Consider the following 23,660-nt stretch of genomic DNA (forward strand, 5'->3'; position numbering starts at 1 on the left):
ATATGATTAAGTTTTATTTTTGTGTGCAAATTTTATTGTATAAATCATAGCATGATCCATCACTGGTGGAACTGAAAATAACAAACAAATAAACCCATAATTTTCTTGTGTTTTCTGAAGGTCAAATGCTGCAAATACTGGCCAGATGACACAGAGATATATAAAGACATTAAAGTTACCCTAATAGAAACAGAACTACTGGCAGAATATGTGATCAGAACATTTGCTGTTGAAAAGGTAAGTCTAAAAGCTCTGGTGGTGCTACACTAGCCTCATTACCTTATCTAGCATCATTTATACAAGTTCATACTTGAATGCAGGTAGGCTCTGTCTGGTTTTTTTCTCAAGGATTCATCTTGCCCTCTGATTCTATAATAGCTCACTTCCACCTTTAAAGTAAATCATTACCATTTCATAACAGTCTATATTTTGCAACTAAACCAAAAGATAACATTTTTGGTCTATCTTCTTTTTAACCTGGTTGATATTCTTCTGCTCATCTCTCTTTGTTAACAGAGCAGTTTGTGAGATTTTGATGAATGTCCTTCAGGTTTGATAAATTTCCTCCATGTGAGTGTCCATTTGGGTTTCCCAGTAGTGAGTTAGTATCAGTGTTAAGACACAGGTCCTAACTCCTCCTGGAATCCCTTAGGATTCCATATGGCTCTTTTAGGCCCATGGTTCCACAGGGACTAATGATTTTCCAGGGAGAATCAACCTACCTGGAAAACTGAGTGACCAATGACCTTTGGACCCAGGACACTCTTGCATGAACCAGCACATTCATTCATGCTCACTGTCATACTGAGTCTAGCCTTTCGTAGTTGCTGGTGTTGGTGAATGCTGTGCTTTGGTTCTACCCTGCCTCATCCCATGTGCATGGATGGGGCTTCTTCTCTGGGAAGCACTGTAGGGCGTAACAGGGAATTTCCTTATTCCCTCTCTTTTTGCTGACATAGGGAGGGGCCGGAGGTGAAGCAAACTGCAGTCCATCCAGAGAAGTGTCACAGGTAGGCTGTGGGGAAGGTGGAGGTGATGTGACTGAGAAACACTCTGCCTTCCAGAGGCCCACAGACTTCGATCAAGAGCTCCTTCTCCATCACCGAGCCACGCACAGTTGCACCAGATGCAGCAACTTTGTCATGAATTTATTCTGCTTACACTCATTTAATAGTAGCAGGTCCCCTTGAAGGACAGGGTTATAAGCAAACTGCTGGGCAGTTGGCTCTTGACCTTCCTTTCTACTCTGTATTTTCATTGCATCTAAATACATTTTTTTTAGATCAACAAGACCAGTTCTAGAAAATTCAAGGAAATAGTAGCACCTGCTTATTGGATAATTTACACTGATAATTTGAACTTTCATTCCTGGTTTGCAAATCCAAATTTGTCAGACAATCACAAGGCTGAGAAGACTAGTTTATTTTAATATGTTTCTTATACTATTTAGCATTTTTTTCCTTAGCCTGTCTTTTTTAATAAGCAGGCAAGAGCTTGGAGACTTCAAAGAATGTGAAGTTCTGGTTGACTCAGTTCTTCAAGTTCTGAACCTCACACTTTGATGTCGAATTTTTCCTTCTTAGGCAGGATTGGGGGAAAAAAAAGAAGTGGAGGATTTTTGTATGGCTCTTGGCAAGAGCACTCATGAATAACTGCATTAAAATAGCGATAAAAGACCCTCAATATTTTTTTCTTAAGCCATTGCTTAAACATGGAATTCTTTGAACAATAGACAGCTCTCTAATAAGCTGAAAATGCGTCTCTGTTGCTAAAGAAAGGGTTTGTTTGTTTCTTTGCTCCTTTTTTTTTAACCTCTTATTGTACTCTGCTGCATTCACAGCCACATAGAAATGTTTCTGAAAACCCAGTTATTTTAGTCATCAGACAGCTAGAAAAGAGGTGGTGCACGGAAGCAGGGCTTGTGAATGCATTTGGGGAAATCAAAATGACATGTTAGTGATTTTCTAACTGGGCAATTGGAATCTTTGAGGAAAACAAATCACTGGACTTCTGTAGAACATTTCTGGTAGGTTGGAAACTTTGTCATTAAAAGGGAAAGAAAACAAATGGTTAGGGATGTACTTCTAGCTTCCTGCAATTCTCATTCTATTTTGAGAGTGTGTTACAACAAGGGATCTAAAGGTGAAAAATGGATTTGGACTCCACTCTGCAAAACAAGCAGATTATTATATCTGCTTATTAGCTTATTCTTCAGTTTGAAACTGAAGAATTTCTGTTTTGCATCTGATGGCTGCTTTTTCTTTCTCATATTAAGGGAATCAGACGGCAGTGTGAATATGATCCCCCATCTCAAAGACAGAACATGCACTCAGTGATTTGAGTCATTCTTCAAATGTTTGTTAAGCATCCACTTTGGTCTAGGCATTGTTGTATGTCAAGGGTTCTCCGTTCCCATTTATATTACATGGAAAATTTAAATGACTTTTTATATAGCATTAATGCTTTTATAATGAAGACTAAAGGAAAAATGTAATTAGCATCCAGCTGGGAAGTATTTAGGCTGTGATCACTGGTTGCATCTATGATTTTCTTCCTCAATTGTATTACAAAACAGCAAAAGGAGAAACTTATGTCCATGAACAAGAATGAAAGTTGGATCAGAAGCAATTTCCTTTGCTAATGTTGGCAGTAATGAACATATCGGAGGGTGGAGATTTATTCTGGGAGCAGTTCTTCTGCATTTCAAAAACTGACATTTACCTTGCTCAGACAATGAGACTTAGATCATGAGCCCTTCTCATGATGGGTGGGGCTCAGAGCTTGGTAATGTACAGGCTGAAATCTTCTGTTTATTCCTTTTGGAATAAATAAGATTTTATCACTGGTAAGCTTTCTCAGTTTATGGGATGCTCATTCTGCATTTGGGAGCAGCTCTGCCCAAGTCATTCATAAAGCCAGCAAAGCTCTCTAGGGCTTTGGAAGGTGACAGAGGCTCAACTGCATGTCTCTGATGGATTCTTTGAGGATAGCCAAATGTTATGACTTTTTCCGAGATAAGAAATTTGAGCTCCTAACCACCTAGTAATATCACTCTGGTATTACTGCACCTATTTAATAGATGACAATGTTGATTTGCATTGTGAGTCCTTGACTGTTTAACTCCTAACTGCTTAAATTCTACTAAAAAAGTATCTTCACAGAAAAATAAAGCTTCAGCATTTGTGGATTATTAGCCCTATTAACACATTGGTAATAACTAAGTCTTATCTTAAAATCTGTATTTGTTTGCCTCTCCATGTCTTCCCAAGCACATAAAATTTGAACTTATTATTTATTCCCTACAATTGCTTGATGGAGAGTGTGGTAAGGTCAGCGTGTGTTTACCTTTAAGATGCAATAAAACTAAAATGCAGAGATGGTACTTAGTGGTTATCCAGTGAGAAGACAGAGAAAGTTAAGTTTGATCCCAGATTTATATGTAACCTTGGTGTGAAGAGTAATTTTTATTTTCAAAATACACTTTTGCCTTAAAACATAGTCTTAAAATGTCGAGTCATAGTTAGAAAACAAAACTGATAATCAGCTTAATTACTCTCAAGAGCAAATTTAAAAGCAAAACAAGAGTAAAGTATCTTTCCTTCAGTTCCCTTTAGTTCAGTGGCAGGCAGTGCCCCCTTCAATTTACTGATACAAAAGCACCTCTTGATTCCCATGGGCTCATTTGCTGACATGCCTGCTTCCTGCAGACTGGGACCATCACTTAAAGACAGGAGACAGTGTCTTCATATCTCTACAGTCTAACGCCTTGAATAATACTTGGAGCACTGTAATTAAAAATTGTCAGTGATTTGAGGACTGGGTTAAATGTTGACCTGAATTAAAAAGAGAAAAACAGTTGCAAATGAAAATGAGTTCCCCAGCTCGTCTGGTTGGAAGGTAGATTCATTGTGCCAGCAAAAACATTTTCTGAGCATGTACAGTGTATGTGCACTGCTTGAGCATCTGGTACAAAGAGCTACCAGGATACAGATGATCCAGAACAAAGGTCTTGCATTTCAGTAACTAGTATTGAGCAGCTTTTAACATAATCTATATTTTATTAAGGAATTTCAAAGAATCAGAGATCCATTCATTTAGAGTTGCTTGTGTATAAATTAGCATGTCCTCCAAACACCACCTCTTTCCCACCCACATCTTCCTAAGTGTGATTAACCTGTGTTGAATGTAAGAATGACCTTCTTCCACAGCAACTCATTGTTATCTGCCCCTAGGCTTGCTACCTAGGGGTGGGTTGTGCTCCCCTGGTTGCTCTTGAAGTTTATCATTTATTCTCCTTTGTTCTCTTCTGTGTTGTGGCTGACTGGGAAATGCAGAGAGGCGTTCATGAAATCCGAGAGATCAGACAGTTTCACTTCACTGGCTGGCCGGATCATGGGGTCCCGTACCATGCCACCGGCCTGCTGGGATTTGTCAGACAGGTCAAATCCAAGAGCCCACCCAATGCAGGCCCATTGGTGGTGCACTGCAGGTAAGTAGAGCTCCCAGTGCCTCTTAAAGAAGTATACCATGGGTTGTGGGTGGGAGAAGTGGGGTGGTATGTTTTGGAGTGGGATAGAGGCAACAGTTGGACAACAATTTGAATGTGCTAAGTGTTTTAGTGGTTAATTTTTTATGTGAATTTCACCTTAACAAAAAATGTTTTAATGTAGAAGCAGCTCAATGGTCCTTTTGCCTCCATTGATGAACCCCTCTTTTTGTGCAGTGCTGGCGCAGGAAGGACAGGCTGCTTCATTGTCATAGACATCATGTTGGACATGGCCGAAAGGGAAGGGGTGGTAGACATCTATAACTGTGTCAGGGAGCTGCGGTCACGGAGGGTGAACATGGTGCAAACAGAGGTACTGCAACCTGCCCTCCATCCTGCAGCCTGGTCCCTGGTGTCTCCCCTGCATCCTCACCTCCCACAGCCAAGGACAAAAGAAAGCCTGCCAACTCTTTCTTCTGAATGCTCTAGGGATAAAGCAATATACCTGGCAATCCCTGTTTCCTCCTTCCCCCCACCCTCTGCCCTTTTCCCTCCCTGCCTTCTTTCCTCTGTTTTGTTGTTCTTCTTTTAAACAAACAAAAAAAGGAGCTTTCAAGTCAAGATTCTGCTACCAGGACTTTTCCTGGCAGCAGAATCTTTAGCCATGAGCTAAAATTTACACATTTTTGTGTGTCAAGGGACCCAGTAGAGTTTCTACATCAAGCACTCAAGGTTTCAATACCATTTCTTTTTATTCTATCTTTTAAACTAGCTGGGAACCAGAGCAAGACCACTCATGAGAATAGCTAGGCATCTACCGAGTGGCTTTAGGGTAATCTCTGTACATTTTATTCTTCTCCAGGGATACTAGGAAGAAGAGTGGCCTCTTGTCCCTGAAAATTCTTTCTAGTAGCCTGGCATCATGGGAATTTGCCTATTTTATAGATGTACTGTGTACCAACTAGGAACTCTCTAATTGAAATGCAAAGTATAGCAGGAATTTACATTTTTGAAAAGAATTACAACTTGTTCCTAGGACATTCCTATTTTTATTAAGATTTGATCATTTTAAGTAGGCATTACAACCCATCACCTAGAAAGTGATTCATGGAGCAGAATGAAGAATAAATAAGAATCCCTTTTGTTTAAATTATGCATTATAGTTTATAGTAACCACTGGGAAACCTAATCCCATTTTTTAGTTAACATAAAAAAAAACAGAATATATCACAGATTTTTTTTATATTATACTCTTTTTTCTTTAGACTATGGATACTTTGTTTTCAAGATAATAATGATTAAAACTTATTTTTTATATTCTTTACAGTCCAGCACATGTTGCCACACCCATGTCCTCACTCTTAATTCCCTTTTTAATTAATAGGAGTAAGCTATTTTTCAGAATTCAAATCCTATGTATTTATAGAAATTAATGGTAATAAGAGGCTTTTTAACATTTCATATAATTAAAGATCAATAATAAATATGGTAAAGATGCACTGGTTAATTGTAGAGAAAGTCAACTATGGGACCCATTTTAATGCTTATTTTTTTTTTTTTTTGGAGTTTTTGTTATGTTTTGTTTTGGTTGCAGGCCTAGGGATCAAACCCAGGGCCTCACACTTGCTAGACAAGCACTGGACTACACCCTAGAGGACTCATTTTTAAACTGTAGGCTTATTGTACACATATCAAGAGCTATGGACTTGTAAGAGTTTTCATAGTTATCACATTATTAAATGTTTTCAAAGAAGTAGTTTCCAGTGTTCAGAACTGTCTTCAGAGCAATGTCAGTTTTCCCTGGACCTTTCTCATTTTTTTGGTTGGAAAAATCTCTTTTCAACACAGATAGATAAAATTCTACTTGCCAGGTATGGTTATGCATGCCTTTAATCCCAGTGGCTCTGGAGGCTGAGGCAGGAGGATAGCAGGTTCAAAGCTAGCCTCATCAAAAGTAAGGTACTAAGCAACTCAATGAGACTCTGTCTCTAAATAAAATAGGGCTGGGGATATAGTTCAGTGATTGAGTGCCCCTGAGTTCAATCCCCAGTACCAAAAAAAAAAAAAAAAGTTCTCATTCCAAATTAAGGACATCAGAATTACAAAGGTATCTTAGTCACCATTATATACCAACGCAGTGCCTGCTGTAGTCTGCACCAGTGTCTTATTGATTTATGTAACATCCTGCATGAAGCTCCAGTTTTTCTCTCCTTCCCATGGTCAATTAGGTAGAATGCCACATAATGTTTGGGAAATCCAGTGTCCTGTCAGACAGACTTAGAGCTTGTTATTGTTGAGAATGTGTTTTACCCATTACCTTGATGATGTAGAGCTAAAACTGTTAGTGTCTTCCCTCCTGTAGCTCTTGTTTACCTTGATTTCTCCATTACTAACTAGTTTTGTCTGCTTCTTCAGGAGCAATATGTATTTATTCACGATGCCATCCTGGAAGCCTGTCTGTGTGGAGACACCTCTGTCCCTGCTTCCCAAGTTAGGTCTCTATATTATGATATGAACAAACTGGACCCACAGACAAATTCAAGCCAAATTAAAGAGGAATTCCGGGTAAGTTGTGCTAAAGGGAGAGGTGATTGACTCTGACCTTGCTTTTTCAGAAGTATCTCAAAGTCAGCTCCTGATCCCTTGAACCAACACAGGCTTCCTCTGTCTTAGCACTACTGATATTTGAGACTGGGTGATTTTTTGCTGTGGTGTTGTCCTGTAGGGTATTTAGGAGCACCCCTGGGTTCTACCCTCTAGATGTCTCTGACATGAGCACCATGCCAAACATGCCAAACATATGTGCAGGCATCACTAAATGTTCCCAGGGGAGGGGACCAAAGTTAGTCTTACAGAACCATTACCTTTCTAAGCAGACACCAAGCAGTTACCAGCACCTAAACCCCTGTTCACAGTGCAACCAACCATGGGTACAGGCAAAACACAGAAATGAACATTAATAATTCTTTCTGGACATTATTTTTCACTGAGTTCCCCACATACATGTTTCATCTAAGTGTACCTGACTCTAGGCTAGATGCTCCCCGGATCCCCAGATGGACAGCTCTAGTTAGATTTCATGGTACTTAATCCCAGGGATCAACAGTGGCCCTTATGCCTCTGCCACTGGTCCCTGTGTCTGAAAAACAGTCTATGGACCAAAGCAGAGCACAGGAAAGAACTGAATCTAATGGGGCATTTAGGGTTATTGAAGGAGTCGTCTTGCTGACAGCCTAAGGAAACTTAATGACCATGAGAAACACCTACTGTGGAACTGTTCTCTTCCTCATGTGCCCTTTTTAAAAAATTAATGTTTTATTTAACCTATTCCAGTAATCCCCCCTTATTTGAGGTTTTGCTTTCTGTGGTTTCAATTATGTTTTGAGAATATTAAATGGAAAATCATAGACATACAATTCATAAGTTGGTTTTTAAGTTGTATTATGTTTTTTTGACACATTGCTAATCATACATATTTTGGGGTACAGTGTGATGTTTTCCCTGCATGAATTCATACTATCAAGCCATAAAAATGCATAAAATCCTGCCATTGGTGGCAATATGGCTGAACCTGGAGGTTATGCGCCTTTCTTTTGACCCACAGACTCTAAACATGGTGACACCAACATTGCGTGTAGAAGACTGTAGCATCGCACTCTTGCCTCGGAACCATGAGAAGAACCGGTGTATGGACATCCTGCCCCCAGACCGTTGCCTGCCCTTCCTTATCACCATCGACGGGGAGAGCAGCAACTACATCAATGCCGCCCTGATGGACGTAAGCAATTCCCTTTCTGGGAAGGACATAGGAGGTGTTCCCCAACAGGGATAGCCACTGGGAAGGTCAGGGCAAGCACTTCAGAGGTCTTTCCTTATGCTCCTCTGTCCCTCCCACCCTTTTTCAAGATGCAAACTCTTTTCAACAAAACATAGATTTCAGATTCCATGTGTTTTTGTGTAGCTGGATATTCTTGCGCTCTCAGTGGCCATGGGTCCAGAAGTAGTGATAAAAGAAGCATGTTGCAGTTACTCTCTGGCCAAAGAGCAAGAAACAGCTGTTAAGTCCCCATGGCAAGGAAATGGAGTAATGTGGAAGCAGCATTATCTCATTTCCCTTTCCTCCTATTTTAGGCAGTAATTAACATGGGAAGAAAACACAACTCATTACTTACTGTTTGTCAATTTACTTCTTGCAGTTCAATTGATGGGAAGAGTAAATGGATATTTTCAGTGCTAATGTGGAAATTTTAATTGTATTGGTGTGATGTTGTAAAAGGGCACTTACACTTGTTCAAAGCTCTCCAGAGCTGAAAAAAGTATGTGTGTTCTTTATGGCAGGAATAAGTAACACCAAAACTTATAAGTGACAAACAAATAAGCTTTAAGAAAAACAGAATGATTTTAATTATTCATAATTTTAAATTGAATTTTCTCCATTATAATGATTACATATGGAGTCAATGTTGCCTATCAGAAATAGAGAAAAACTGGTAAGAGATAGTTAAGTTTTCCTTATATCAAAGTGAGATTACTTTATCATTGTTGTTCCACAGATAAATTTACATTTAGTTTATTTTGGTGTTGACAACAGTGGTAGGATTTAACAGTCACTAAATACGTTCAGTGTTTTGTGCCACACATTTCCATGTGCACTAAATAGATTCCTCCTTTCACATTTTCCTGGGTATATTTGGATCTTTCTTGTTTGTGTTTGCAGAGCTATAAACAGCCTTCAGCTTTTATAGTCACCCAGCATCCTTTGCCAAACACAGTCAAAGACTTTTGGAGACTGGTCCTGGATTATCACTGCACATCAGTGGTTATGTTAAATGATGTGGATCCTGCCCAGGTGAGACTCGGGAATTCTTGAAGGCAGAGCTCGTGCTCCTAGGGCAAGTTTGTGAGTGCTTTGTTTGCACATCACAGGCTCTCAGGCCAGGGCTCAAATGCCAGTTGATGATTGAGAATTAGGGATGCTGATCTAGAGCAGAAGGTTGGTAGAAACCAAGCACAGGCCAAAGTCATAGACAGCGGAAGTAACATGGCAAGACAGGGTTAAAAATTAACCTGCTCCAAAGGATAGAAATACCCACTAGGGATATATAAGGATATAGATGAACAGGAATTCAAACATCACAGAGCCAAAAGTAGAGCAAGTAAACCATAGGACAGAGGAGAAAGGACACCAGCCCTGGCTTCCATCCCTGGGGCATCCAGTTGGCATAGCTCGCCTGGAGCCTGCAGGTGGAAATCGTCATGGTGTGTAGACAGTGGGAACAAGCAAGCAAGTTTAAGGGATGGCAATTAGTTTCTCAACTCTTTGGTAAAGATATTAAAAAGAAATAAAACTGTCACCTGGAGATAAGAGAAGCTCTGAATGATAAATAGAGTTTTTGCATAGCTCCTCCTAAACAGGAAAAAAAAAAAAAAGACTTGGACACGGATAACTCAAGATTAGTAATGGAGGTAGAAGTTTCTTAGAGGGAGCTGTCAGGAGACTGTTAGCACCAAGGCCCTTTGGGAGCTGAATTTATTCCAATCACAGATTTCACTACCATGACCAAGGTCATTATGGAAAGTTCAAACTTAGCATGTTTTAAGAATAAACTTGTTCTGGAACGGAATTAATTTCTTGCTAATAGAGACATTTTTTTTTCCTTTTTTTTTTAAGAAAAGATCTGAAGTATTTCATTCTCCAAACTGGACAAGATATCTCCTTTCTAAAATCTGTTTTGTTGCCCATCAATCTGCCATATCTGGAAAGGACATTCAGTTCTTTAAGATTTTTAATTATGTTTGAAGCACTACATTATATTGTTAAGGCCCTTGCCTGAAAGCTAGTTAATGAAATAATAATGATAATCCTTGTTCTCATCTAGTCATTTTGGCTTAAGAAGCTTAAATATTTTAGATCACTTCCTGTAGATGCTCTCAGAGAGGCAGACTGGAACCATTTATAAAGACACACACAATTTGAAACAGAAACAAGGATCCTGACTTTCCAACTTGCAGAGCCACACTAACTCACGAACAGTCACAGTCAGGGTTATAGGACTTGTTCCCTGTTCAGAATTATGCTGCTAAAGTGAATCCTGAAAAGTGGCAGTATACACTGTGAACATATCAGTGATTCTAGCTTGTTCTTAATGAACAACAGCATTTGAATTCTAAAGCTACATTCTGAACCCAAAATGTCTGGACTCCAACCAAGCCTTGGCTGACTGGTGATAGGAGAAACAAAAAGACTCCAATTCTATTCAGCAGACAGAGCTGATTTTCAGAGTGAGAGAAAAGAGGCTCGGGGGATTCAGTCTTTTAGCGAACACTAAACTGAGCATTGAACTCAAAGCCTTTGCAACCGTACAAGACTAGCACTCAACTATTTTAAGTATTTATAGGTCCAGTTCATGGACGTGTTATGCACCATTTAAGCCATTTTCTACATGGTTTCCTTGGGCAGAGTGTAGGATGCAGTGTGCCAAGAGCCCCGTGTAGTCCAGGCCATTCATATTTCTTCATTGTAAGTGACAAGCTTTGTCAGATGCTTGAACTGAGAGGACAAGCAGAAAGTAAGGCTAGCTCAGTCAGTAGAAAAATGGGTACAACAGTTGAATGTGTATGTTATGGCTTTTATTACCATCTTGACTTCCCATCATCATGCCTATTAATTTTAACAGTGGGTATCCTTGGGTATCAAAAAGAAAATAAACATTAGCATGCTATTGTTTGACAAGGTAATTTAATAACTTGTCACCAGGAAGTGCTGTTGAGTGAAGAAGGAAAAATTTCAGGGAAGCAACTGTTTAAAAATAAATGCAATTTCTAAAATATAATAGACTTAGCTACCATAAAAACTATGCTTGGTTATCCTACTTTCATTTTTAATCAAAAGAAAAAAAAAAGGTCTAACCTTCAACTTCTTTCTAATGGAGACAGATGCTGTTTCTCTTGGCCCACTGTTAACTGAGAACTTGTCGTGCAATCTTGGATATAAATCAACCTTTGCAAACATTTGACAGTGAAATTTTTATATCCTTTGGAAAATAAAAGTTATCAAAAGGAAAAATAAAAGGAAGTTTAACCAGTGGATTATCCTTTTGTGGTATATCATTTTGCTTAAAATGAGATAATAGGGTTTTCACCTGCTCTTCATCCCATAGCAACAGGTTTAAAAATAATGAAGTAGTGCCCCTCTTGCTTCACCATGAGCCATCTGTCCTTCAGGTAAATCAGAAAGATAAAAGTTAAACACAATTCCACAAGTCACTGGAACACCAAGTCCAGAAAGAAGTTTGAATACCTATTAAGGCTTCATGGATTGAAGAAATGTATTTGAAAAGATCTTATAGGTTCTTCCCACCTGACCATCTTCAAGTTTAGGAGGATGGTAGGGTGGTGGCAAATGCAAGGACCCCTTTCCTAAACTCCCAAGTCCTAAACACTCTTGCCCGCTGAGTTGTGATTCCATTTGTGCAAATATTCTAGTTATCTTATAGCATCAATACCTGGGTTTTGAGCTTCTTGAAAACTGTGTTTTTAATCAAAGTGGCCTCCAGGTAAAAAAAGCAGAGCAGTTACTCTCACAACCCAGGATACCTAGATTTTGCTTTGGGAGAGCTTGTACCAGAATATGAAAATGCACCCAACCCTTACTGTTTGTCACAAAATAGCCTGATTTCCAAAAGTCCAGCAGGAGAGGATAAAAACCTGTGTTAACAGGTACACATGCCAGTTTAAACGTCTTCAGTTTCACAGTGGCAGCTAGAGGCATTTCCCCTAGGGCCTAACTAAGTATACATTTCAGCAGCCAGGAGACCTAGGAAGGGATGTATGGAAGAGATCCTCATGCCTTCCCTGGAAAGCAGAATTAGTCATGGCTCCAGGTGCTTCCTGAGACAATGAAGAAAAGAGTCACAGGAGAAGGACAGGTGAGGAATCAGCAGACAAGGAAGTCCTTGAGTCAACTTGCTGAAAGGAAAAGATGGAAAGAAAAGAAAAGGAAGGGAATCAAGGAAGTCTTGAGATTTAGTGAATGTCTGATACTGACTTTATCCAAACTGTTAGTAGTAAATGTATTATAATTAACCTTGTGTTTCTATGTTTTAAATTCAGTTGTGTCCTCAGTACTGGCCAGAAAATGGAGTACACAGGCATGGCCCCATCCAGGTGGAATTTGTGTCTGCCGACCTAGAAGAGGACATCATCAGCAGGATATTCCGTATTTATAATGCAGCCAGAGTAAGAGCCAGGGACAGTATTGCTTTGTACTGTGGTCCGTCATATTCTTGTCCACTGATTTCTAACAGACCACTCTACATCAGGCACTGTTCTAGGATTTTGGAGTGTGTCAGAGAGCCCTGACCTTATGGAGCTTATATTCTACCAGGAACAATGTCAAAGAAAAAGTTATTCAGTGACACTTTCTGAAAGGAAGGCCATCGTGACAGGGACAGGGGCCACAACAGTGGGGTCATGCAGCAGGGGAGAGAGATGAGCTCACCTCTGAATGCACCTCTGAGGGCAAATGAGGATTGATGGCCAAGGAGAAGTGGGGGGCCAGTGGGTTGAAAGTTCCCAAGGAGAAGAAGTATCAGGGTAAGGGGATTCTTTCTGAAGAAAGGCCACAGTGGTCAGGCATCACCTGGGGATGGTAGAGGCTGAGGAACCTGATCAAATGATGAGAATGGCCAGACATGGGGAGAGGATGCTCTTGTAAAATTGATTTAGCAAGGGTTGTTAAAACTGCTTTTTATAAGGAGGTTCACAGGTGGGCTTAGGAGAAGGCTCAGAGCCTGACTTTGGTCAAGCAAAGGCTCTTTATCAGAAGGCAGAAAACAGAAGAGATAGAATAATGGATTTAGTTTGTTACAAAGTGATGGATTTTATAAGACCAAGAAGTGATGAAGAGAGCAAGTCTCTGTTTTAAATAACTGTGTCATGTGAGCAGAGCCCTGAGGAATAGCCACTGGGCTCCCTAGGGACATAATATTTTAGGCAGAAGTCACAGCAAGTGCAGAGGTCCTGAGGAAGAGCTGTGCCTGGTGACTGCAGGTCCAGTGGGAAGCTGGTGTGGCCGTGACACTCACAAAGGCAGGAGGAGCTGGTGAAGTCATGCACCTGGAAGGAGACTGGCAGAGGTGGGAGGAAAGGTGTCCTGAGAGCCTCACAGGCCTTACTAGCTTTGAGCTTTTGCTTGTAAGAAAATAAGGAGCCAGTAGAGGGTTTTCGCTAGAAACCTTAAGATGTAACTTACATTTTTAAAGGAGTGCTCTGACTTCCTGTGTTGAGAGAGACCCATCAGGAGGCTGTGAGAAGGACCCAAGTGTAAATGACAGTGGTAGGACAGAAGTGGTAGCAGTTGGAGCAATAGAAAGACTTAAATATATTCTGAAGGTAGACCAGTAGGATTCCAGGGTGACTTTCAAGATTTTTATCCTGTAAACCAGAATAATGGAGTTGGCCATTCACTGAGAAGGAAAGGCTGTATTGTAACAGGTTATTTGAGCAAGGGGCATATGTGCAGAGAAGTTCAGTTCTAGACGTAAGAGGTTTGAGATGACTCTTTGAGCCCTATGTGGGAATATTAGGTAGGACTTTCAGGACTCTCGGGAGAGGTATGAACTGGAGATGTAGACTTAGGACTTACTGTTGATGTTTTAAACCATGAGATTGAATGGGATCATGAAGTGAGAGAGAAACCCCAGGACTGAGCCTGGAGGCTTCCATCAGCAAGAAGTCTGGGAGAAAGGGAGGCTGAAGCAGGGAGGCAGAGGAGGAGAGAGGGATAAGGAGAAAGAAGAACCAGTGAAGACAGTGTACTGAGAAGTGAGTACTCAACAGGCCATAGAGGGTTCAGTCCAAGTGATTTAGCCATGACAGATTAAGCTGTTGTGGCTTTTCTAACATAAACTCCAACACCTTTGTGAATCCTGTAATTCCACTTAATTAGGAGTAAAGATTAAGATTCACACCAATAAGCAAAACTCTGTTATAGTCATGGGAAACATGGTGTAATCTACATCACATTGCACTCACAAACGTCTCCAGGTTATAATTTGCTCTTCACCTTGAGTTCTGTGTAATCAAAGTAAAACCATTTTCCCACATAATGCATGATGCCCTCAGTCCTCATACGGTTATTTTTTACTTGGCTTTGGCAAAATGGTTAAGTGTTTTGCTTCACTCTTATTTGTCTGTGGCCTATCATGGAAAACACCTGTTTTTGTTTTTTTAATAACTGCTTGAAATTAAAAATCATAACTACTTGGCCTGTAGGAGCTGCCTTGTTATTTGTTGGCCAGACTCTCATTTCATAATGCTCTGCTTTGATGTGAAGATCAAGTAGGTGGAATCAGCCCACTGGCGTCCAAGGAAGTAAATAATGCCTGTTCTTTCTCTACTCCCTGATTGTTGCCTGATGGTCTGTAGCCCCAAGATGGATATCGAATGGTACAGCAATTCCAGTTCCTGGGCTGGCCGATGTACAGGGACACACCAGTGTCCAAGCGTTCCTTCTTGAAGCTCATCCGCCAGGTGGACAAGTGGCAGGAAGAGTACAACGGTGGGGAAGGTCGCACAGTTGTGCACTGCTTGTAAGTATTGATGGAGCTGTTCCTCTCAGTGTCCAGGGCCCCCACTCAGCTATCTCCTCCTACATACTGTCTTTTGTCTCACTCTAAATGGAAAAGAAATAAGAAGCTTGGGGTAAAGGGGGATGATCAGTATTCTCACTTAATGCTCAGTTGGCTTTTCAGGAAAAGGAAACATTAATTTTAGATAAGATCGTAGTCTGTTTTCTGTTACATTAATAAGTGACAAAGTAATTTATAAATAACTGAGATTTATTTATCTCATTGTTTTGTATTGGCATCTAGTGAGGGCCTCCTCATTATGTCATAACCTGGTGGAGGACATTACATGGTGAGACAGAGCAAGTGTTCTAGCTTGAGCCTGTCTTCTTCTTATAAAGCTACTAATGCTACCATGAGGGCCCCACCCTTATGGCTTGTATAATCCTAATCTACCCCCCAAATACCTCCCCCCAACTATCATTAATATATGTCTTTGGGAATTAAATTTCCAATACAAGAACTTTGGGGAACACATTCAAGCTATACAGAGAGTGTGTCACAATTATAAAAAGCATTGATCCTATAACTAGGGCTTCCCCAGCCACCCAAAAATCCAAAAACCACTTGGATGGATTTAGTGAGGTCCTATCTCTTGAGAGTCCATTGTCTAAGAATTTTCTGAGCTGGTTATTAAAATGCTGATAACTTATTTGCATTGGAAGTATTTACACCATAGAATTGGCAAAAGCTATAAATCAGGGCCCACCCAGCCAAAATCAGTTTGCCATCATATTATAGTACTTGATAATTCTATTGGAAATCAGGTCAGAGGTTTCAAAGGAACTCTTTCTCTTCCTGGTTTTTAGGAGAGATTTTTGCCAGAGATTTATGTATATTAGAATTTGGTTACAGCCTGCTATAATTTGGATCTTAAATGTCCTACAAAGGTCCATGTAGCAAAGGCATGGTCCCCAGCCTGGTGCTATCAGGAGGTGGTTAAACTTGTAAGAGATGGGCCTAGTTGGAGGTCTTTAGGTCATTTGGGGTGTGACTCAGAGGTGACCATGGTCCCCAGTCTCTTCATTCCTTGGCCATGAGTTGAGCAGCTTTGCTCTGCCACATGTGCCTGCCATAATGTGCTACCTCATCACAGACCCAAAACAATAGGATTAATCATGGACTGGAACCTCAAAACTTTTGAGCCAAATAAACACTTTCTCTTAATAAGTTGATTTTCTTGGGTATTTGTTATGGTGATGGAAAACTGGCTAACACAGAGCCAATATCCTCAAAAGGTGACCTCCCCCAATTTAGCAGGTGCCAAAATGTGAGAACCTCTGCACAGAAGGATCCCAACTTTACCTGTACACTGAGTAACACTTGGGGAGCTTAGGGAGTGGGGAACCCTATCCTCAAGCCATACCCACACCAGTGAAGTCACAGTGCATATGAACCACAGACATCAGTGTTTAAAAAAAAAAAAACTCCTAGTGATTTCCATGTGCAGCCAAGGTTGAGAGCTATGAATAGAGAATGCCATGCTTTTCAAAGTACTTTTACCTGCATTTTCTCATTGGCAATGATCGGTAGCTAATCATCCAGCTGGAATTGGCTTGATGGAACAGGCAATTAAAAAGTCATGGCAGTTAGGGAAGATGTTTAGAGAAATTTGTGGAAATTCAAAGTATAAGCATATGTTGCTTTCCAGAGGAATGTCATTAGAAATACACAATGCAATCACTCCAAAATTGAAAGCAAACTCAAGTTTTACTCAGTGCAGACTAACCTGAATTAAAGTGGCAGACTTGGCTAAGGGTGTGGGTTTCTCTACACTCATTGCCATGTGTCAGGCTATGCCAAGGTCCTTTCTTGGAGCTCTGAACTTTGCCCTGCCTCTTGCCAAATAAAATATGCTAATGCCTCATCCTCCAGGAAAGGTATGAAGGAGGAACTGTGAAGACCTCTTAAATCATTGTGCTCTCCAGACTAAATAATTACATCACCTTGCCATGTTGTTCTCCCTACTTTCCTGACATCTCTTCCCCTTTTGGTGAGGGTTCCTTGATTTTTTATTGAGAACCACCCCCTCCCCACACCCACATACCTGCTAACTCTCCAAGGTTCCCCTGGGGCTGCCTCTTGCCCTTCTGGCATCAGATAGGGCAGGACGCTTCACTCTGGAAAGGAGATTTATTTTAAGATTTATAAATCTGTGCTTTTTTTTTAACTATACAAGAAACAAAGTTAAATTGGTATCTTCTAGTATTGGCCAGGAAAGAAGACTTTGGAAGCACCACACTGTGCCTCTCTGTAATAATGGCGCCATCTTCAGCATATTGTAGTGCCACCTATTGGCCATAAGAAGAGACTCCTACATGAGACAGCTCTCCAGGCACTGTGAATGCAATGGTTCCTTGAGCCACAGACACAATTCCCTACTGAAATAGGGAATTTTTTTCTTGATATGTGTCTTCTAACTACTGAAATCAGAAACAGAAAAATAGAATTAAGGTATTACCATTTAGAAACTCTGGATATAGACAGTGGTCATCACAACTGTCAATAGCATCAGGTAAAAAGACGGTGGGGAAAAAGCAATGTAATATTAGTGCAAGAATAGCAAACACACTCGTGAGAAGGTCCAGGAACTGCACATCTGTGTCACCTGACTCACAGCAAGATCTCCTACAGCACACACCTGTAGGCCATCAGGGAAGTCTCACACTATAGCAAGGATTCCTGTCCAGAAGGATTGTAGACCAAAATGTCAAAGTAAAACATCAAAGCTACTAGAAGAAGACATGGCAGAAACTCCTCATGATCATGGGATAATCAAAGACTGGTCAAGAAAGGACACATAACACTAGTCATAAAGAAAAATAGAGATATATTGGGTCCCATTAAAATGAAACACTTTCGTTCATCAAAAGATATTAATAAGTGAGTAAGAAAGCAGTAGGAGGAGAATTTTGTTTCATATATACATGTGAGTGTCTGTGTCTGTGTGTGTGTGTGTGTGTGTGTGTGTGTGTCTGTGTATCTCCCCAATGGCTCAGAGCCAGAATGTCTAAGAATTACTGCAAGTCCTTAGAATAAGATAGATGGCCTCAGTTCTTTAAACGGGGGGAAAAAATCAACAAGTGCTTCATTTGAAAAAATTAAGCTATCCAGACAGCCAGTGAGCACAGAGAAAGTATTCAGCATCATTAGCTTTTAGGAAATACACATTAAAACCTGGATCAGATGCCCACTGCATATCCACCTGAATGACTGGAATTTTAAAGACAAATGATGATCCCCCAAGTGGTTGTGAAGCTGTGGAGTCACTAGAACTCTCAGGCTCTACTGCTAGGAAGTAACTATCATACAACCATTTTGGAACTGTTTGGCAGCATCTATCAAAGCTAGGTACTCACATACTCTGAGCCCTTCCATTCCTAGATACGTGACTATAGAAATAAGTTGTATGACACAGGATATGTTTATAGCAGGTGGACTCATAATACCTAAAATCTGGAAGGAGCTATGGGACAGGTAAGTTACACAGTAGAGTACTCATTCAGTGGAATTTTTCTTGTCAATATTAAAGAAGAAACTACTGACAGTCAACAACAGGAAGAGTCTATGATAATATTGAGTGAAATAAGCTAGACTCAAAAGAGTATATGCTGTATGATTCCATATATCCATTTAGGCAAAAAAAATGTAACAGTAGAAGTGAGAACAGATATTGTTTTGGGTGGTCCTGAGGGTATTGATGAGGAGACAGTTTGAAGGAGGCTGACTGGGGGCTGCTCACGGTCTCTGTCTAGACCTGATGTGGTTACATAATGTGTGCATTAGTAAAAAGTAACATATCTTTTTACCATTTGTGAATTTTATTATAGGTATAAGATAGAGCAAAGAGATTAAAATAAATTTGCAAGGCATGCCAACCAAATGCAATGTGTGGCCTTTTCTTAGATGTGATTTTTTTTTAATCAACTATAAGAAACCATCTGGGAAATCTGAACACTGACTAAAATTTTGATTATATTAAAACAGAAGGGTGAGAGGTGGGTGTGATTTAAAGGCAGAACACTTGCCTACCACTCATAAGGCCAGCACTTCCCAACACTGTAAAACATCAACAGTAATGTTTCTTTATTTTAGGTATGATAGAGATATTGAGTTTAAAATACAGAGATATAAAAGGTCCCTTAGCTCCATGAAAATAGATATGTTTCAGATCTGTTGCAGAGAAAATACAGAATAAGTTGGGAACATCTGTGGTTCCAGAAGATGAGAAAATCTTCAAAAAAGTATAGGACCTATCACAAAAACTATGTGGAACTCCTAATGGCCAAAAATGAACAATTTGAGCAACAAGATAAATAGTGATGTAATTGGGTTTTAGCTCATGGAATAAAATTGGTATTCAGGCTATGCCTCCACTGATATAAACAACAAAATAAAAATAAGCAAATACATGTTTAAATGAGGGAAAGGGGAAACCTCTTTCCTATGTTAGGCAACTACCACAATCATCATTAATTAGTGCAGACGTGAGCCACCAATGGATGCAAAAATCAGTGTGCAAACCTTTGTGGAGAAACAAGATATTTGCACAGTCCAAAGTATGTCCCCCATTATATGTCTTAACTAGAAACAGAAAGATTTTGACAGTGAGAAACCTGGTAGACATTATCTCAACTCATGAGCAAGGTCAACATCACCAGGAATAAGATGGCTCAACGTATTAGTCCTTATTCCTCAATTCTTGTCCTTTTCAAGAAGCAATTCCTTCTGCAGTTTTCTTGGCAAAAACGCATGGCTTCATTTCCAATCACAGTCTATGTTTTGTACTTTGTGATGACTTCTCAAAGTGTGGCTGAGACCCATGAGTACTTCCCCCATCTACATTCTCTATTTCACATTTTATATTCTGAAAAATAACTGATTTAACAAAAGTTAGGTCAAGAAACGCAGGGAAAGACAGGAACACAATGAAGGGAGGCTAAGTGGACATGACAACTAAATGTAAGATGGGATCCTGGACTAGAAAAAGGACATCAGTGGAGAAACCAGTGAAATTTGAGGCCCATACTTTTAATAGTATTGTAGCAGGGAAAAAAAAGTATTGTAGCAGTGTTACTGTCCTGGTTTTGATGACATACTGTGGTTATATAAGATGTTCATGCCAGGGAAGTTGGATATACAAGGGAATTCTTTATGCTATTTTTGCAGTGATTCTGCACATCTAAAATTAGTTCAAAATAAAAAGTTTTATTTAAAAAGAGCCTCATGTTTTAGAGATAAATGATGGACATTTTTAAAAGCCAGATGTGTCTTTGAACCTTTTCCACACTTATTATCAATTTTCTTGCCAGACATCAGATGAGATGTGTAATCATTGAAAAATTGTCCAGTGGGCCCTTTCTATAAAAATCAATAAGGTGCCATAGCAGATAACATAATGGAGGCCGAGTTCAATTATGTGCTCTACCCCCATGAACTATGGGTCAAACACTTGGCTAGCTTGTCCCCTTTGGTAGAGAACTTGTCTTAGCTAAGGTAGAGTGCTCAGAGACCTCCAGAACCTTCATCATGACTGGCACGGTAGAGTGTAGAAAACATGTCTCCACAGATTGTGTGTAAGATGCAACAGATAGGTAAATGTCCAATCATCTGATTTCTTCTATGACAGGAATGGGGGAGGCCGCAGTGGCACATTCTGTGCCATCAGCATTGTCTGTGAGATGCTCAGGCACCAGAGGACCGTGGACGTCTTCCATGCTGTCAAGACGCTGAGGAACAACAAACCCAACATGGTGGACCTTCTGGTAGGACACGCCCTCCACCCTGCCCAGTGGGGCATCCCACCTTAGCATAGGACTCTGAGACCCACCGCCCCAGCTCCCAAATTTTCAATGACACTGATTCAGAGAGGAAAAGACTCATTTTAAAAAGCATAACATATCACTTTGCTTATAGGAATTTTCTCTCTTTTTCTCCCTTTTTCTCCTCTCTTTTTTTCAAGGAAACTGTCTCAACTCGTTTGAAATGTGGAAATAGTTGAAACTCACAAGTGAACATCCTTATTAATTTCCCTTCCTGGCAATGCCTTCCACGCGGCTAAGCACTTAATCTTCATGGAGAAGAAATAATCATAGCACATGAAATGCCAGATTTTCAAATTATATATTTTATAAATAGCTTAATCGCCTAATATTTATCAAAGCTGTGAATTTTAGTTTGACATCCAGAATATGGCATTTAATTATGGTGGCCATATCTGAGAAAAGGATTAAAGGAGTTGAGAAACAAAGGATGAGGTGCAATTATTTTCTTAGAGTATTTCATGAAATTTCTTTTATATGGAGCTGTTGAAATGCCAACCATGGTGAGTCAAGAATAAGAGTACAGCTTAAAAGAGGAAGCTTTTCCATTAGGTTATTGTGCTGCTCTGTAAATGGAGAAAGGATTTCAAGGGTGATTCTAATCCAGAGTTAAGAAAGTGGCCTGGGGCAAGGGAGGGGGAGGAAGAGATGGTCAATGATGACAAATTCAGAAGGCCAGTGTTCCTGGTTCCACAACATTGTCTCGGAAGGCTTGGGGTTAAAAAAAAAAAAAACAAGACCCCAGACACAGTGGTGCACACCCATAATCCCAGCAGCTCCAGAGGCTGAGGCAGGAAGATCACAGGTTCAAAGCCAGCCTCAGCCATTTAATGAGGCCCTACACAACTTAGTAAAACTTTCTTAAAATTAAAAAATAAAAAGGGCTGGGGATATGGCTCAGTGGCTAAGCACCACTAGGTTCAATCCATGCTACCAAAATATATATTAATAAATAAACAAACAAAAGGACTAAAGAGAAATTCAAGATTCAAGTTGAAGATGATTAATTAGTCCCCATCTGCAACTTGAAAAGTCCCTACAGCAGTGCCCAGCATGGATCCCAGTTGACCAAGACAATTCCTAAAACATAAGTTTTCTCCTAGGCCTCTGCTCAGTACACAGCACTCTTCAGGGGCATCTGCTGTCCTCAGATATGTGCCCTGTGACATGTGCCCTGTGCTTGATAGTTATTCTATTTCCAAGCCAGGGAATTTGGTAGAAGAACATGTTTGGCCATTTGCATATTCTCAAAACCATCAGCAGTTATCAAATGCAGCATCTGTGGCAAAAAGATTTGTTCCTCAAACTGCTGCCCGCTCTTCTCTGCCCTGTCAGAAGCCTATGAAAACCCAGATTCTAGTTTCAGCTCTGCTACTAATTCAAGTTCAGTGACCTCAGATACATTATCTTTTCAAATTTAGTTGTCCTTACACAATACACTTCTTTAAACTTTAAAATTAAAAATTTTTAATTTAAATTTATAAACTAGGGATAGTAGTAGCATATTGAGGTGATCCAATGTGCAGATGTATTTGAAAGTGTTGTGGAAATCGCAAAGAGGACAGAGGTGGTTATTGATAGTGTAAGTGTCTGCTAGATGTGATGCCCTATCAGCCTGTGGGAGATGATTATGAATAAGTGGAGGAAGAAGAAGATGCCTACAGTGAGCATTTATGTGATGCTTAATATCTGCTGGGCACAGCTCTCAGCACCCTTCACATAGTAATAGATTTTGTGAGGGTGGCCAAAAGGCCAACTCTTGTGTTCTATGAGTAGATTCCACTAGAACCCGCTAAGAACTCTCCCTCCCTGAGATCCCACATGAATAGTGAAGGTGTCGACCACCATGGATTTCCCACTCTTCTGGGATGATAACAGTTGAGAGAAGAGAGTCCTGTGATCAGTGGTGTCCTAAACTGGAGTAAATAAGAAGGGTAGCAGAGAATGGGATTAAAATGCTCTGACTGACCTCATTATGTCCTTAACCTCACCATCTCAAGGATAGATGTTCAGCTTCTAGATTTTGATTGGTGCTTGGGAAAACTGACCTTGATAAAAAATGTTGTCTGTCTCTCACTGCAGCCTCAATTAAGCAGATGATTAGAAGAGACCCTTCTAGGCCTTCCCTCTAATGGCTCTGGCTGCAGCTTTCATCACTCAGGAATTTTTATGGTCAGAAATGATTGAGCTTTGTCCAAAGCAGTGGCACAGACTATTGGACTGGGGCAATTCTTCATGGAATGAATGGAAATTTTATGTGGTTGGACCAGAAGAGAGCTTGTGGTCACAGGCCATTTTTCTATAACTTAGAAGAGTTTCTGTAGTATGGGTAATTCTATTTCTTTTTCAAGATAAAAGAATAATTTCTTTTTCAAACACTATGTTTTTATTTTTCATTGACACATAGTAATTGTATGTACATGGAATACAGTGTGACATTTCAATACATGTATAAAACATTCAATGATCATATAAGGGTAATTGGCATATCTGTCACCTCAGACATGCATAATTTCCTTGTATTGGGGACACTCTGGATCCTCTTTTATGGGCTATTTTGAAATGTTTAGTTAACCATTGTTAATCATCATTACCCAAACAAATTAAGCTGTAAAACATTGGGAGTTCATCCTCCTATTCAACCCTATAAAGTTATGGGTAGTTTTAATGGAAAAAATGGGATCCCTGGAATCCCAAACCTTACAAGGTCAGTACCGGTTTTAG

The 23,660-nt window shown here is 40.0% G+C and overlaps 1 protein-coding gene across 17 annotated transcripts in view; it reads left to right on the plus strand.

Annotated features, from left to right (window-relative positions):
- The window catches only part of Ptprm (protein tyrosine phosphatase receptor type M), an 825,349-nt gene that overhangs the window by 782,940 nt on the left and 18,749 nt on the right, over window positions 1–23,660 (plus strand). For 9 of the 17 annotated variants that reach the window (XM_048806555.1, XM_048806560.1, XM_048806548.1 and 6 more), the window contains 9 exons: window positions 121–237; window positions 4,335–4,489; window positions 4,724–4,859; window positions 6,902–7,051; window positions 8,091–8,264; window positions 9,204–9,335; window positions 12,599–12,724; window positions 14,915–15,078; window positions 20,744–20,879. In XM_048806555.1, the coding sequence (XP_048662512.1) occupies window positions 121–237; window positions 4,335–4,489; window positions 4,724–4,859; window positions 6,902–7,051; window positions 8,091–8,264; window positions 9,204–9,335; window positions 12,599–12,724; window positions 14,915–15,078; window positions 20,744–20,879 (1,290 nt within the window). Of the gene's footprint in view, window positions 1–120; window positions 238–959; window positions 1,011–4,334; window positions 4,490–4,723; window positions 4,860–6,901; window positions 7,052–8,090; window positions 8,265–9,203; window positions 9,336–12,598; window positions 12,725–14,914; window positions 15,079–20,743; window positions 20,880–23,660 lie in introns of all 17 variants that reach the window. The other 8 variants (XM_048806549.1, XM_048806545.1, XM_048806546.1 and 5 more) reach the window with 1 other exon arrangement.

Source organism: Marmota marmota, unplaced genomic scaffold (assembly GCF_001458135.2).
Source record: "Marmota marmota marmota unplaced genomic scaffold, marMar, whole genome shotgun sequence".
Lineage (NCBI taxonomy): Eukaryota > Metazoa > Chordata > Mammalia > Rodentia > Sciuridae > Marmota > Marmota marmota.